The sequence below is a fragment of the Hordeum vulgare genome, chromosome 1H, assembly GCF_904849725.1.
Source record: "Hordeum vulgare subsp. vulgare chromosome 1H, MorexV3_pseudomolecules_assembly, whole genome shotgun sequence".
NCBI lineage: Eukaryota > Viridiplantae > Streptophyta > Magnoliopsida > Poales > Poaceae > Hordeum > Hordeum vulgare.
This window is the reverse complement of record NC_058518.1, coordinates 312,703,698-312,720,607: the sequence shown is the minus strand read 5'-3', so window position 1 is coordinate 312,720,607 and position 16,910 is coordinate 312,703,698. Positions and strand designations below refer to the sequence as shown.

Sequence of the window (16,910 nt, the reverse complement as noted above, 5' to 3'; positions counted from 1 at the left end):
AATCGTTACCCTTCGTGGGTTGAAGTCTCCACTAACATGGACTTACGATAGCACCACCTATCGCAACCATGCCAAAAATTGCCGTGTCAACTTCTTCGCGTTTGATCTTCCTAAACTCTACTCGTTAGTACATGTGCAAAGTCTTTAATTTTTGCTGCCATATTTGTTGACTAGCATGTGTAGGATGCACTAGACTTGTTAGAATTGATAAAATATGCCAACTACTAAAATTGGGAAAAGACTAGGATTTTAATTTATGCAAGCAGTCTATTCACCCCCTCTAGACACTTCTAGGACACCCTATGTACCTCTTCTAACGTACATCCTTTAATATTTCTTTTTATTTTCCCCAAACATTTTCCAGCACAAAAAGATGATAGAATGGAAAATTTGTTGACAACAGCCTCAACCCCGATTAGTTTTTATTCACTAGAAGAAGTTTTGATTCCAAAAACCAATCACAAATGATTAAAAAAAGATATATTTGAGCCGTATCACTAACCAAACTTTCTCATACTTCAGGGAGTGCAAGAGGAGACAAGATCTACACTTTCATCAATGAAAATTTGAGCCCCCCTTGATCCTAGGTGGATCTTGTTCCTATTGGAGTTGTTGGGCACTCCTAGATGATTGGAGTCTTTACATAAGCTTCCTCGTTGTGGTGTGATCCAAATAAGTTTGTAAAGGTTTGGTGGGAGCCCTCAAGTCCAACCACGAGTGATTCTGAGTCTCATCCATTGGGTCACCCAAAGGAGAACAGGGCGAGCAATTGGTGGCATTCAGGAAGCTTTGGCACCCGCACCTCTCCAAAGTTAATTGACACTCCCCAAGAGTGTGAACTTGGGATATACCATCTTCTCCAACTTATGGTTAATCCTTTTCCACACTTTTACTTTGTGTTGGTGCTTGATAGCTAGCTTGTTGCTCTTGTTTCTTTGTTGTTTTCTTGCTTGTTGCACCATATACTTTGTTCTCAGTGTAGATTGCACATCAAGAGAATTACTTTATCCAGACTATCCAAAATTGCATAGGAAAACTTAAAAAAAATTACAATCTGATATTCATCCGCCCTCTAATTGACCCTTTGATCCTTCACTTTGGCAATAGATCAAGAGTCATATCCCTTGCAAATTGAGGTGTTAAAGAGGCATGACCTGTTGGACATGCCACATGTTGTGTGCAACGAGCTAGAAGACGTGGACCACATCTTTTTCGGATGCCACCTCGCGAAAAGAGTTCATGTGGTTGGCTATGCTAGGCAAGTGCGTGATGGTGGACAACCTCACGAAGCGAGAATGGCCTCACGATCCACCCTGCTCTCTTTATCGTTCCGCTCTAGACATCAGCGCCCATATGCTGGCCTACTACCCTTTCTCACACGTAATCTGGGCCGAGATCCTGGAACAATTCAAACTTCCTAACATGCTTTCCCCGTCGCTAGTCGTACTCCCCTTGTGGACTTATGGCAGGCGGGTTGCGCCGCAATGCCCAAAGTTGGTTGCATGGTGTGGAACTCTCTTGTGTAGTAAGTTTGGAGGACAACTTGGAAGGCGAGGAACGAAGGGATCTTCCAAAGCATGGGTTCGCCTATCAACCAAGTGGTCTCGCCGTTCATCACAAGACGAGTGAATGGCACGCCACCGGTCGTCCAAATATTTGGTCCCTAATAAACCGACCGCTCGAACTTGAATAGTAGCGATGTGTGTTTTCATTTTGTTGGGGTTTCACCCACTTGCACCCATATTGCTGGTTACATGTAACACCACCATACTTCTAATTTGGGATTAATGTTGTGTTGTTAGCATTTTCGTCAAAGAAGTACCAAGTTAGAAAGGTTTCATAGGTAATTGTGACAAACCATCAATTTCAAAGTATCTAGTGGCATATCATCGATGTCTCATGTATGCAGGAGCGGCACTGGCGTATCTAGGGGGTGTGGTGGGTGTGCCATGGCACACCCAGAATTTTGGAAAACATTATTTTACTATGTACAAATTAGCTGATTTCCAGGGCCATCCAAACCAATTGAATTATACCTCACATTTTAAGGTATGCACATCCACCATTTAATTTCTAGGTCCGCCAGGTAAACATCAAATTTCTCGTAACACATGAACTCAAAACATAGGAATACAAACAATGTAGAAAATTGAAATGACACGAATCTTATATTCCTACATGAACTAAAGCTACATGAAAACAAACTATCTTATGGATGTGAGGGAAAACACAAATATTGTAGACACAATGAGACGAAAACACGAGGGAGGACCTCAGGTTTGTTTCCTCCAAAAAAACCTTAATCCAAACGACACCGAATGGAAAATCTCTATTAGGAATCCCATAAATCAAAATTCCAAGTTTTTTTTGCTTTGTTCAAAATTGTCACAAGTCCTCTAGGGTTCCTCCCACCCTCCCCCAGTCGCCGCAGGCCCTCCTAGGGACCCCGCCTCCGCCGACCGTCCCCGCTCCCCCTCCCCGTTCCCCCCTCTCGGATCAGCCCCCGCGCCGCCTCCCCGGGATGTGGTCGGGGCTGCGCGAGCCCCTCCCCTCTTCGGCTTCCCTCCTTCCCCCTTCCCTCCCTGCCGTCGCCGACGGTCGCCCCCGGCGCTTGGCCGGGTGGTGTTGACGGCGGCGGGTCTGCCTGTCCCCCGCGCGCGCGGCTCCCTGCCTGCGGCATGGAGGCGGCGACGGTGCTCCTCGGCTCGACGATGACCCGGCGACCCACGACAGTGGCCGGCGACGCGCGAGGCGGTGGTGTGGCCCCTTGGCGATGAGACGACGTGGTGACGCAGGTTGGCCGGCGGCGCGCCCCCGGCCCAGATCTAGGCCATGCGGGCCCCATCTGGATCCTTGCGGGCCGGCCCCCGACGTGGCTTCATTGTCGTTTGTGTGGTGAGGAGGAGGAGTAGCTCGGACAGGGGGGGGGGAGGGGGCGACATCGACGGCGTGCCTGCTGCAGCGCGATGACGGGAGCTTTACGGGCGTGGAGGGCCTGGCCGGGCCTGTGGGCCCACGAGCCTGGTACACTCCTGCTATTGTGTCCGGCCGGCTACCATCGTTGACGGTGGAGGTTGTACCCTCCCGCGTGCCGACGGTGCTGTGGCCCTTAGTCCCGGCTCCTATTCCCCGCTGTGCAGGCCTCACCTCTTGGTGCCGTGATGAGACGGCGTGGAGGCTTCATGACCGCGGTGGCGCAAGATGGTGGTCGGTTTGGTGGCAGGCTCTGGAGCATCTGAGGTGAAGGTTGGGATCGGGGGAAATCCCTGTCGGCCTGGCCGACACCGACGCGCCGCCGCCGATGGGTGCCGCCGGACCTTCCTGGAGGGCGTCGGGGGCGACCCTTCCTCTTGCCTCGTCACGTACCGGGGAAACCCTTGGTAGCAGTGTCGTCATCGTCACGGTCCTTCTTGGAGGTGTTGATTGGTATCGGTGCTTCGGAGCCTTGGAGCTTGGTGGGAGATCTTCGGTGGGCGCAGTGGTCGTGAAGCTTCTTCGTTTCCGTCGATCCGCCGTTGTCGACATTTTTCTCTTGTTGTTTCTCTTTCATTTATTTTTGATGTGATTGTATTGCTTCCGCCATCTATTGTTGACTATATCGGTTGATTGCTTTGTAATACAAAGAGGAGGAAACACTTTTTGGGCTAAAATTGTCACAAGTAGTGTTTTTCGAAGGAAAAAAAGGGAGGCCAACCAAACTAGCCCTCGAATGGCCACTTTACTACTTGTGATTGTGAGGATTGGATTTGGGATTCGTGGAGCGGACGCGCGCGCTACCTTTGCCCTCCCCTCCCCACTTCGCTCCCGCCACGGCCGCAGATGGCGACGGCCACCGCCTCCACGTCGCTCCGCCCGCCGCCGTCCCCGTCTCCGTCCCTACCTCGGCTTGCGGTTGCGCCCTCTTCATCTCGCGCCTCTGTTCTTCTCCTTCCCCAGCGAACTCAAGGGTTCTCTGGCCGTTCACCTTCTTCCTTTAATCGATTCTGTACTGGCTAGGGGTCGCTGCGCCAGTGGTGCTGGGGGACCCCTACGCATTCCTCTCGGAGGAGAGCCTTCCACGCGCATCGTCGGAAGAGGTTCGTGTTGTGCTCTTGCTCCCTGTTTTCTTTCAGTTTGGTTCTCTTGTTTTGTGTATACCGTCTCCTCTCCGATTTGAAGGAACGTCATTTTGTCTAAAGTGGGTTAAATCATTTCACCAATTATAAAATGGACACCTCCCCCGCAGTTCATGTTACCTGCTTAGCTGAAATTGTATGGGACTGGGAGATACTCCCTCCGTTCCTAAAGTGAGTATAAGTCTTTTTAGTGGTTCCTCTCATGAACTACGTACAGATGTATATAGATATATTTTAATGTATAAATTTACTTATTTTGCTTTTTATGTAACATTCTAGTGAAATCTCTAAAAAACTTACATTTAGGAACGGAGGGATTACATCATACATGCAGTGGCGGAGCGTGACGGGCAACTAAGAGGAGGCCAATTTTTTTTTTTGAACAAACAGAAAAATATACACGAAACATGTGTAATTCATGTCTAGTGTTCCACGGCAATAGAATACACCCGAGTGAGAAAATAACTAAATTTATGGCGAACATACCATAAGTACATGGCTAGTTTTTTTTCGAAAAGGAGGCCTTGCCCCGGCCTCTGCATCGAGTGATGCATACAGCCATATATTAATCAAACTAAGTATCCAATAAGTACAGAGAATATAAAAAGGAAAAAAAGAGATACATGGCGAACATCGCGCCGCAGCCTGGAATGGCTAAAATATCAAGATGACTAAACACCTATCCTATTAATATGCCGCCATCCAACCGGTTGAAGATACCCTGTGCTACCATCTCCCAGCGGGCACACCCAGTAACCATAAGCTCCCTGGCTGCCACAGGAGTTAGTAACGACCATGTGCGGATCAGTGCGGTAATTCGGTAGATAACCTGCAAGAATTGGATATCATGAGTTCTGTTAAAAACCAAATCATTTCTGCTATTCCATAAAGCCCAAAGAAGAGCACATGCTCCGACACGAATAGATTTAGCCAATTGAACATCAATTCCCTGTAACCACGTTCCAAATAACGAGTTCAAGTCAACAGGAGGAGCGATGTTAAAAGCAATGTGAATAGATCGCCAAACAAGTTTAGCCAAAGGACATTCGAGAAAGAGGTGGTGAATACTTTCTAGGCTTGGACAGAAAGAACATCTGGAACTTCCTTTCCAATTCCGTTTGGCCAAATTGTCCTTAGTTAAAATAACTCCCTTGTGAACAAACCACAAGAAAACTTTAAATCTAAGAGGGACCCTAACCTTCCAAATATGTATTGATTTTGGAATTGGTACTGAATCAATGAGATCGGAATACATGGATTTAACCGTAAACAGCCCATTTGTTGTTAATCTCCAGGAGATTCGATCACACCTATCAGAAATATTAACCTCCATTAATCTTCTAACTAGATGCAACCAGGAAACCCATCTATCCCCAACTAAAGATCTGCGGAATTGAATATTAAGGGGAATCTCCCGCAATACAGCCGCAACTGTCACTTGTCGACGTTGGGCGATATGGTACAACCACGGGTATTGAACAGCCAGAGGCGATTCTCCTAACCAGGTGTCTTCCCAGAATCTAGTCAATTCCCCATTTCCAATGAAGAACCTCGATCTGTGGTAGAATGAGCTTTTTACCCGCATTAGACCCTTCCAGAATGGCGAGTCAAAAGGTCTCGCTTCCCCCTGCGATAACGATTTGGAGTGCAGGTACTTGTTTGAAAGAATTTCCACCCACATTCCATTGGTTTCCATTGACAATCTATACAGCCACTTGCTAAGCAGACATTTATTTTTAGTTTCCAAATTTTCAATACCTAATCCTCCTTGATCTTTAGGACGGCAAATAATATCCCATTTCGCCAATCTATATTTAGTCTTAACCTCATCACTCTGCCAGAAAAAGCGAGAGCGGTAAAAATCCAATCTTTTCCGTACCCCGACAGGTATTTCAAAAAAGGATAGGAGGAACATAGGCATACTTGTTAATACCGAATTCACCAAGACTAATCTGCCTCCATAAGAAAGAAGCTTGCCTTTCCAAGTAGTAAGTTTCTTTTCAAACCGTTCCTCGATACATTTCCACTCCGCATTAGATAGTTTACGATGGTGAATGGGGATTCCTAAGTATGTAAAAGGAAATTCCCCTGCCACACATCCGAACAACTGGTTATATATGTGTTGTTGCTTTTTGGCTTCCCCAAAACAAAACAACTCACTTTTATTAAAGTTAATCTTCAACCCAGACAACTGCTCAAAAAGGCACAAGATGAGTTTGAGGTTTTTGGCTTTGAGTAAATCGTGCTCCATAAAGAGAATCGTATCATCAGCATATTGTAGAATTGAAACTCCCCATCCACCAGATGAGGTACTAATCTAGAAACAAGGTCTTTTTCGTTAGCTCTCTTGATCAACAGAGCCAACATATCCGCAACGATATTGAAGAGAATGGGAGACATAGGGTCACCTTGTCTTAATCCCTTTAGTGTCTGGAAGAAGTGACCAATGTCGTCATTGACCTTGATCCCGACACTCCCTCTTGTGATAAAGGAATCTATGTGTTTTCTCCAAACCTCATCGAACCCCTTCATCCGCAATGTTTGTTGCAAGAAAGACCATTTGACTTTGTCATATGCCTTTTCAAAATCCACTTTAAAGATAACTCCATCTAGTTTCTTTGAGTGCATTTCGTGCAGAGTCTCATGTAGAACCACTACCCCTTCAAGTATATTACGCCCAGGCATAAACGCTGTTTGCGAAGATAGCATGACAGAGTGTGCCATCTTCGTTAGTCTATCCGTTCCAACCTTTGTGAAAATTTTGAAACTAACATTAAGCAAATAAATCGGGCGAAACTGCTCAATACGAGACGCTCCTTCCTTCTTTGGTATCAACGTAATAGTACCAAAATTCAAATGGAAGAGTTGGAGATTGCTAGCATACAAATCATCAAACATAGCCATAAGGTCCTTCTTAATGATGTGCCAGCAGTGTTTGTAAAATTCTGCCGGAAACCCATCCGGACCAGGAGCCTTACCACACTTCAAACCTCCTATCGCATCTAACACCTCTTTCTCCGAGAATGGAGCAGATAGAGACTCATTATCAGCCTCCCCAACTTGGGGAATATCTGCTACCTGGTACTCGTCCATAGTCACAAAACTATCTTGATGAGCACCAAACAACTGTTTATAATAGTTAGAGATATATAATTTTAGGTTCTCATGACCAACTATGGTGCCTTCATCCTGTTCAAGCTGCACTATCCTCTTCTTTCTGTGCTTGCCATTAGCTATTAAATGAAAGAACTTAGTGTTATTATCCCCAAGAATAATAGCTTTAACTTTAGCTCTATTCGCCCACTTCATCTCCTCCTCTCTGAGAAGAGAACGGAGCCTTTGTTCAGCCTCAAATCTTAGTTGACGTTCATTTCCATCCAAAACAGAGATCTCTGCTTTTCTATCCAGCTCATCGATAAAGTTTATGAGCCTATCTCTCTCATCTTCATATGTCCCCGAGACATGCTTGGCCCAACCGCGAAGGTATTGTCTCAGGTGTCTAATTTTATTTTGCCAACGTTGTATACTCGTTGAATCGCCCAAAGACCTATTCCATTCCGTGTGAACCAGGTCCATAAATCCCTCCCTTAAGAACCAGCTGGACTCGAAAGAAAAACTATCTCGATTACCCAGGTATAACGCATCCCCAGTATCCAACAACAAGGGGGTATGATCCGAGATCGCCCTTTGGAGTGCACGAACCGTAACCAAAGGAAACTTCTGTTCCCAGTCCACACTGGTGAGAACTCTATCTAACTTCTCAAAAGTTTGATTTGGGAGGGAATTTGCCCAAGTGAAATTCCTACCTGTGAGTTCTATCTCCCGTAGTTCTAGGCTCTCAATAATAGTATTGAACAAGAATGGCCATCTACCATCAAAATTGTTATTATTCTTTTCATAGGCCCAACGGATAATATTAAAATCTCCACCAATCAGTAAAGGCAGTTGTTCATCACATATGCGAACTAAGTCGGCCAAGAATTCAGATTTTAGTTCAGGCTGAGCGGCCCCATACACCGCTACTAGAGCCCACCTGAAACCATCCAATTTGGATGTAATCTTGAATTTAACCGCAAAATCGCCGAACACTACTTCCCTAACCTGGAGTGTATCACATCTAACTCCAAGTAATATCCCTCCAGACCTTCCTCTTGGTGGTAGACAGTGCCAATCAAAGTCAATCCCTGCTGAGAGGGAACTCAGAAACTGAGAGGAGAACTTATCTCTCCCAGTCTCTAGGACGGCAATAAAGTCGAGCTTGTGCTCCGTCGAGGCTTCAGCGAGGAATCTAGTTTTAGCCAAGTCGCGTAGACCTCTGCTATTCCAAAAAATCCCTCTCATCTTTCATCATAGAATTTCTTAGCAGTCTTAAAGCGTGCACTCCTACGAATAGCAGATACCGGATAAACTTTCCTATTCCAGGTCCGTTTAATTTTCTGCCCTTGACCCTGGTCCATATAACCATGATCATCGGAGTCATTATGACCAACACCCTCGTCACCTAAAGTGTTATCAAGAACCGAATCCTGACCTTCATTAAGCTCATCTATAGGGTATAGATTCTGACATAAAGAATTCAGCCCCCCAAGGTTAGAAATCTCCGCATCTGTCATTGGTTTAACCGCGGCTAAATTCCTAACAATATCCAACGCCCTATCAACCTCTAGGTCTAATAATTCATTAATAGATTTCGCAACTTCCGCATTCGTATTACCAAGCGAGACCCCAATGGCTGACGCTTTTTCAATAATTTCAGGAGATGTAAACTGCAAAATAGAATGCTCCAAATTAACCGACATACCTGTTGACGATTTAGCATCCTTCAATTTTGCAATCCTAGACGCCCGATCCATCTGCCAATCATCCGCATCTGGCTAGCTCTGAATCCGGTCGCTAACCCTCCGGTCCGACGTCTTAGGATCTGGAATACCCCCAAACTGTATGACCGCATCCTCAGAAATATGAGGTGACTCCAGCAGCGGAGCTGTCGGAGAATCGACGACCATAGTCCCTGCCTGGGTGGATATACTAGAAAATCCAGAAACCTCCTGCACTGACCCCATACTCGGCACAGACAGCGCTGTCCTATCATCCTCCTGTCTGACCTGCAGCAGGTAGCGATCCAAAGAAATCGGCTGTAGACCCACAGCCGGGGAGGAAGGTTGCACCGATGCACCAGCAGCTTGCTTTCCAAAGGACCTCTTCATCTGTGAATCGCCGAGTCTGACCGGCACCGCGTCAGGCAGGAATGAACCAAAGCGTAGCTGAGCCCCAGGAGTCACATCCCCCCTGCTGCCGGCTCAGTCTCCCCCTCCTTCGAATCCAGTGCAGCCGACCCAGAAGCAGTAGGAAACTGAGAAGGAAACTGTCCCTTATCTGCATTACCAGCACCGGAATCCCCGTCCATGTCCGGCATGTCAATGTCAGGGTCCACCGCTGTGTGAACAGCTGCCGATGGAATCTCAATCTCAAGACGTAGGGTAAATCTCTTACCCTCGAAAATCCAAAGTACTTCCTCCGGAATCAGTGCACTATCTAGAACACTTACTAACAACCGAACCGCCCCATTAGCCCGAGTGAACACCATATCCACTTGCTCCGTTTTACCAATTAGAGAGCCAAAACTCCAAGCCACAGTAAAATCATTGACTGCCTTAGACGGAGCACCATAAAAGCGAACCCAGACCTGGTCCAGAGGCACCCCTTGAGGCTCATCATCCGCCCAAACATCGAACTCCAGAATACAATTCGTGCTTGGAACTCTGCACATGCCAAATTTGAGTAGACGGGCTAGATCTTCTTTAGAAGGAAAGACCACCTTAAAGACAGAATCCGAAATCACAATCGGCTCCCACCTAAAAGTAGCTGACACCAGATCTCGTAGCTGTTGCACCACCTGGTCAACAGTCATCTTACCACTGGCAACGGTGATCTTGCCTATAAGAGCTACATCTGGCGTATGTGTGGAAGTGGAGATAGCAGGGGACTCAAAGAACATCAACTCCTCAGAACAGACCCCATAGATATTCATAACGGGCATCGGACCCTTCAACAGAGGGCATGAGGATGATCCATGCGCGGGCTTAAGACATAGCTCACAAAGCACCGCCGAGCACTCAGACACAAAGTGCCCATTCTCACCACAACGATAGCACGTCATCTTCTCCTTCTTACGCGCCCACTTTGTTGGGCGATCTACCCCTTCTATCCGTGGAGGCCCAGTATCTTTGTCTACACCCACAGTAGATGGTACACCTCCAATGGTCCCAACTAATGGAATATCAGCAGGCTTCTGCGCTAACTCCTTGTCAGCAGCAACAGGACCCGCATTGGGCGGTAATCTCCTACCACCACCACGACCTCCCCACCGTCCTCTATATCCACCTCTCTTGGGACCTGCTGGCCCTGGAACGAAATTACCATAAGGACCCGAAAAACCCTGTCCAGAACCAGCATTAGACTGCCAAGCATATCCTCGGCCTCCCCCTTGTGACGACGAACCACGATGCTGGCCAGCGCCATACGCATTGACCCCATCGTCCTCGGGGTTGCATGCGATTAAAATCAGGCCCAACGTGCCCTCCTGGCTCGGCCGATCTAGGAACAGCCTGAGCATCACCCGCCCCTGCCTTAGCCGCCGCTGGAGCCGGGTTAGGAGGCAGCCGAGGTGCTGGTCCTCGGCTACCGGAGACCTGCTGCGAGGCCGCCTGAACACCGCCCGCCCCTGCCTTAGCCGCCGCTGGGACCGAGGTAGGAGGCAGTCGAGGTGCCGGTCCTCGGCTCCCGGAGACCTGCTGCGAGGCCGCCGGCGCCCTCTGTTGCGACTGAGCTGGGGGTTCTCTGCCGGACATCTGCGAGGCCGCCGTCGCCCGCTGTTGCGCCTGTGCTGGGACTTCTTTGCCGGACATCACGAGCGACCTAGGGTAAGGTACTCGCGGCGCCCTCTTGATATTTTGTCTAGGGAATCCTACCCTGGGCGTCTTTAAAAAGACCCGAGCAGCCGAGTCCGGGCCGCCGTTGCTTACCGCCTGGTGGCCCTCCTGCGGAAGCAGCGAGGTCAAGTCGGACTGGTAAACGGCAGCAGGTCGATCCGCAACATAGGAATCCTCCTGGCACTCTAGACAGGCATCATCGGGCCGCCTCGAGACCGACTGGGAGTACGTAGCGGACTTGGTAACCACCTGATGACCGTCCTGCCCAACAGCCGTGATCGACACGGGCTGGACAGCGACCTGATCGGCAATAGGCAAAACAACAGAGTTCGGTTCCTCCTGGCAGTCTTCTCGGACATCATCGGGTCGCCTAGAACCCGGCTGGGCCATATACCCAGCCTGCAGTTCTATTTTCGGCACCTGACCCATCCCGTCCGCTCCAATTGCTGCCGCGAGAAACGCCTCCCGCACAGCTCCTGTGGACTGCATCACCAGCGGCACATGCGTGGCAGTCCGCAGTTTACACTGTCGTCGGTTCCTTCCCACGGGCCAACAACCCGGAACAAGAAAATCAGAAAGTAAAATTGGACTCCTGCTAACCTTAGGAAGTGGCCCGATCCAAGGTTTCGGCCTCGGAACATCCTTCTTCTTCCTCGGTAAATGAAAATCACGCTGGATCTTGCACTCCACCGATATCCCAGCAGGCGATGCTAGAGAAACCGGAGAAGGTACCGGAGGAGAAGGAGGAATCTCTTCCTCGATGTCTGGGTCGGAATTGTGATCTGCAAGAACCCAGAATTTTCCACCTACCCGGGGAGGAGCCGAAGCATTCTTCTCCCCACACTCCCTCTCGAAGAAATCAGGTTTAATGAGCAGAACTAACAGACCATCGATCTCTAATTCTAGTCCAATCCTGAGATCCTTAAACATGAGATATGAACCTGCAAGAATATCTCCCTCGGCATCTCTAATCGTTGCCCACCCAGAAGAAAGATGAACAACTAGCGATCCACGCTGATCTACCTTAGATGCATCCTTAGATATCGAGAACCTCACCTCCCAGATATGATGAACACCTGCAGAACAGCCTAGTGAAAAATCAGAACATACCTTGGTGTCACGCGACGTCTGCCTCGGCTCCGCGAAGGTCTTGTCGTCGACGGGAACGGATAAACTGATCTTCCGACCACCTCCTTGAACAAGTGATCCCTCGCCCTCCGTACAAGGGTCGGCGGAGTCCAAAATGGAGTGCCGCATGTCTCCGGCGCCGTCCTGCTGATCTCCCGAAACATCACTTGGCAGGAGTAAAGATTTCTCCACCGCCTGGTCACGGACGGCGCCAGCGGTCTTGACCTGAGGCCCGATCTCGCCGAGGCCCTCCCCATCGGCGGCCAGGACATGGCAGGGCCTCACAGATCCGGCGCTGTGGTGACGAGAGCTCGGCACCGCCGCCGCCGCCAGAAGGGACTGGCCAGGGTGGGAGCCGCTCCGATCGCAGATCTCAGACGCCGCCGCGCAAGCCTTAGGGAAGCCAGCCTTCGTCGTCCCCGGCACAGACCACAGTCTCCTGCCCGGGTCGGCGCTGGCCACTAGGGGCGACCGCGAACGCAGCGAGAAGGGCGGTGTGACCTCCGGGGGAGAGGGCGATGCATCGAGGGCTTCATTCTCGTTGGGCTCCGGCGCGATGTGGAGGGGATCGCAGGACGCGGAGGGGCACCGGCTGCCGCCTCCGCCTCCTGAGGCGGCCATCTCCCCCGACTAGGTACATGGCTAGTTATGAACTAATCAAGCCTTTTCTGTCTAAACTTAGCTCCACGCGCACATTCCCTTCCCAAGCACATCCCGGTTAACTCTCTTAAACAAATTCGCCTCTCACATCCAGCAGCCATGAGTGGTCATGTAGCTCCTGAAAGGGAAAAAAGATTCCTTCTGATGCTACGAGGGCAAGCAATAGAGCAATTTGAAGACAATGATCCATTCATGGTGGCTACCTAAGGACCAAAGTAAAATAGAAGGCTCTACGTTCTTGGAAACTATTATGAAGCCGACCTCTTCCGAGCACTCCACAAATCTTACTACTGGTCATCACAGGCCACCCTCCCTATAATCTGTTGGTGATGATGCAGCTTGTGTGGCCTGCTAGTATACCTAGTGAAATAATATTTACACTTTTGGAAGGGGGTGTCGTGGCCCCGTTTGGCCTCCATGAGGCTCCGCCAGTGCATACATGACCTGGGGACATTTTTGTACTGTACACAGTTTCAAGTTTGTAGTGGTAATAGCATTGTTTACATTCACTAAATAAATATGACTTTGGAAACTTAACTAGATGGGGCCTACATCCCTAAACAGGTCAGCAAGTGTGATAATATTTTTGCTAGTCATGGGAACTTTTGATAGTTGTATAAGTATTTTCATTCTATGTTTGTTCATGAACCCTGATACTACCATATATGAGTCATTATGTGAATTTGCTTTCGAATGTTTTATTTTTCCATTAAAGATTGCTTGGGAGTAGATGGTGTGACGTGAAATTCCTGTTGTCGTTAAGAACTTATGGTTTCAATAAAACAGGAACACTTTGGTATGCGCAGCCGTTAAAGGTCCTGAAGAATCCTTGAAGAAGACCATTGAAGTGGATAGGCTGATTGATATGCTGAGAGATGCAAATCCCGGAGAGGTAGCCATGCTGCATATCTTCAGTTTTACTGACCCTTCTTGTCACGACAAGCTACAATTCCTTTCCCTATATTTCAGTGTTAACTACATTCATTGTCAATCATCAGTTCATTCAATATGTAAACCTTTGGCCTGCAACTAACTATGTGCTTCGAGTAGCCAAGCTTGGCATTGGTTGGTTGGTGACATTTGATTAGCTACTTAAAGTATAGGAGATCCTTATGAGCTATCAGATTTGGCTTTTTGTGTGTGTGTATGTTGAGAGCGTTCGGAGTGTGCCCAAATATGTAGCTATATTTTATTAGTATGCCTAGTATATTGCAGGTACGATATGATTTGTTCAGTTGACAAATCTTTGAGTGTCTTAATTTTATCATTTTACATAAAAGTACCAGATGAAGAACTAATGTGCCTTCTTACATGCAAGCAGCTTGATCTAATAGTGGTTGAAAATATTCTAGCGTTCAGTGAGGCTTTCTGGGTTCGGCTGGCTGCTCGAATTGATCTATGCAAATCGGATGATGACAAAGTATGGTTGCACATCTGGTTTCTTTTTACTAATTGCGGTTATTGTCTTTTTTTATCTTCAATTTTCTCACCTTTTATTGCCTCCATCTCCCTTCTGTTTTTCAGAAAGATTATGAAGAACTGGCAGAGAATGTCATGAACATAGTTGACCGTGTCGTCCACAAGACTGATGTAAGAATCGTGTTCTTTCATTCATAACTCCTCATTTAAGTGCTACTGTCTGCCACTTGATGTGAATTCCTCAAGCCTTTGTATTTTTAATATGATTGCTATATATTCTTTGTATGCTGCTAATTTTAATCCCTATGGTTCAGGAGAAGATTGAACAGTCGACTGATGTTCTGAAGGCAATTATTAGTCCTGTTATGAATGAAGGAGAAGATGCGATGTGGCCGCCAAGAAATCCGGAGGCTCTTAAATTGATGGAAAAAGTAAGCACAAGTCTCTTGTTCTATGCAGTAGTTGGTTTTCACATTATAATTGTCAAATGTGATAATATGTGGAAGAATATAGACATCTGTACTGCTTATATAATTTAGTTTCAATCATGCTTTGCGCAAGTTTATGTTATCAATTCAAAAAGAAGTACCTGCAGTTACTTTCATGAAACTAAATTGTTCGGGCTCCAAAGATGTGTATGTTAACATCTAATTTTAAGCCATACTATTATTTTACCTTGTTCTCCATATTCTGACATGATTTTTAATGTCTTCTTGACATCTCCAGGAAATATCAAACAGAGAAAAAGAAGGACAGCTAGATGAGAGTTTTCTGTCAGAAGTTAATGCTCAGCTGAGGCAAGTAAGTGATACTATTTATTGCTTTCTAGGTTTGAGTTGTTTTATATCATTATATAACGTGGATTATTCTTGATATTAGTAATATTTACATGTGTTTAGGCTAAAGAAGATGTAGATAAGCCAGGGCTTCAAGTAATGCTGCAGAAGGTGTTGCAACTATATGCTTCCAACTTTCTCCAAAAGCGTAGTTACGCTTATAAAGGTAATCCTTTCTTTATGTCATCCCAGCTACAAATATTGAGAAATAACTGTGTCTTTTGGTTGAGTCTTGAGTGCCTGTGTTGACATTCTCAGGGGGAGAGGTTGTAGTGCCTGAAAAGTTTCTTGAATCGATAATAGAGGGTATGGATTTTACCCAAGAGATTGTTTATATTGTGCCTATATTCACCGCCTCTGATATGTTGAGTTTGCGCAATGCAGCTCCTGAAAATGACTGGAATAGGCTGTTGCTTGATGGACTTACAGTTGGAAAGGGAGATGTTTCACCTGAAGAATTTTACGCTGTTACCAAGAAGAGAATTGAGAGAATCTTGATTCGCACGGTAATATTCATAACCTCCTGAGTTCTACAGATTATGCAACTATTCTAACTTGTCAGTACCTTTCCCTGAGCACCCCTTCACACAATTTTGTCTCCATACTTTTTTTTTGACAGGAAGGAGGTTCTTATCAGCAACGGGTACTTGTCGAATATATAAAAGAGATACAAGCTAGAGCAGAGGAAATAGTGAACCGGCTTCAAGGCCCAGCTATGTAACACTTATGGTAGTGTTCTGTAACTTCAGAACTAATTATATCCAATAAATGAGAAATCATGATTCTATATTTGTAGCCATTTTTTTACTAGAATACTTTGCGGTAATCAACCCCTTTGTCGACTCACCCGACGCATGGAGGATTCTGTACTAGAGATTCCGAGCATCTATCTTTTACATGCATTTAGTTTGACAATACATCCAGCGTTGCAACATCTATGTTTTACATGCATTTAGTTTTAGGGCATTGGTACCGTCGGGCCCGTGAGACAGTGGGTATTCAGGCCTGTCTGCCCATGGCCCAAGACGTGGCGCATGCCATGGGCCCAACATGGTCTACCATTGGACTTCACGGCAAGGCCCTCGTGGGGCCCCCGCCTCGCGAGGTGCATGTTAGCGAATGACGTCAGGAGCCACGCGAAGCCCCCTCACGACGGCGCCTCCGAGGCTGCCCTCCAGGCCATCGTGGGGCGGACTGATCAAAGGTGGCTTGGCGGGGTTGCGTGGTCCTGCATTGTCACGTGGGTGACGCGCGATGCGTCGAGCGGTGCTAGGAGCCGTACCAACATGCACAGATGAGGAGGCTTTCCTCTTTTGTGCTAAGGGAGCAGAGCCACCGCCGATTCCCAAAGCAATCCCTAAGGCCATGTTCGGTTAATCCCCTCACCACAGGGATTGAAGGGGATTGGAGAGATTTGAGGAGAATTTTGACTTGTAAGGGATTTAATCCCCTTGAATCCCTGTCAAACCTCTTCATACCCTTCCTAACTGAACAAGCCCTAAAGGTTTTTCTTTGGTGCAATAAGATCGGGACGGGAGGATCGCTAGGACAGAGGTCATCCCCGAGCCCACCAACGCGTCACGACATGAAGCTTTTGTAGGCAAAGATGACTTTTGTCAGGATAAGCCACGATCTTGCCTTTCTTTTAAACTGGCCGTTGTGGCAACCGTTCCTGCCGTGTGTTTTCGGGGGAAGAGGACAGTGGCTAGTATAAGAGAGGACATGCTGCCGCCATAGAGGGGCATCGACCCCAGAGTGAACTGGAGCCCACCCTTGTACCCTCTCTGATCCTCAAGAAATCAAAACAAGCACGAGTAGGG

General features: G+C 47.5%; 1 protein-coding gene across 1 annotated transcript; it reads left to right on the top strand.

Annotated features, from left to right (window-relative positions):
- The first annotated feature begins 3,712 nt into the window (after positions 1 to 3,712).
- On the top strand, positions 3,713 to 15,879 carry LOC123433209. The gene is made up of 11 exons (XM_045115439.1): positions 3,713 to 3,891; positions 3,997 to 4,076; positions 13,622 to 13,727; positions 14,157 to 14,255; positions 14,360 to 14,425; positions 14,569 to 14,685; positions 14,981 to 15,055; positions 15,154 to 15,256; positions 15,349 to 15,396; positions 15,475 to 15,596; positions 15,710 to 15,879. The coding sequence occupies exons 1-11, from the start codon at positions 3,820 to 3,822 to the stop codon at positions 15,809 to 15,811; spliced, it is 990 nt and encodes a 329-aa protein (XP_044971374.1). The 5' UTR covers positions 3,713 to 3,819; the 3' UTR covers positions 15,812 to 15,879.
- The last annotated feature ends 1,031 nt before the right edge of the window (positions 15,880 to 16,910 follow it).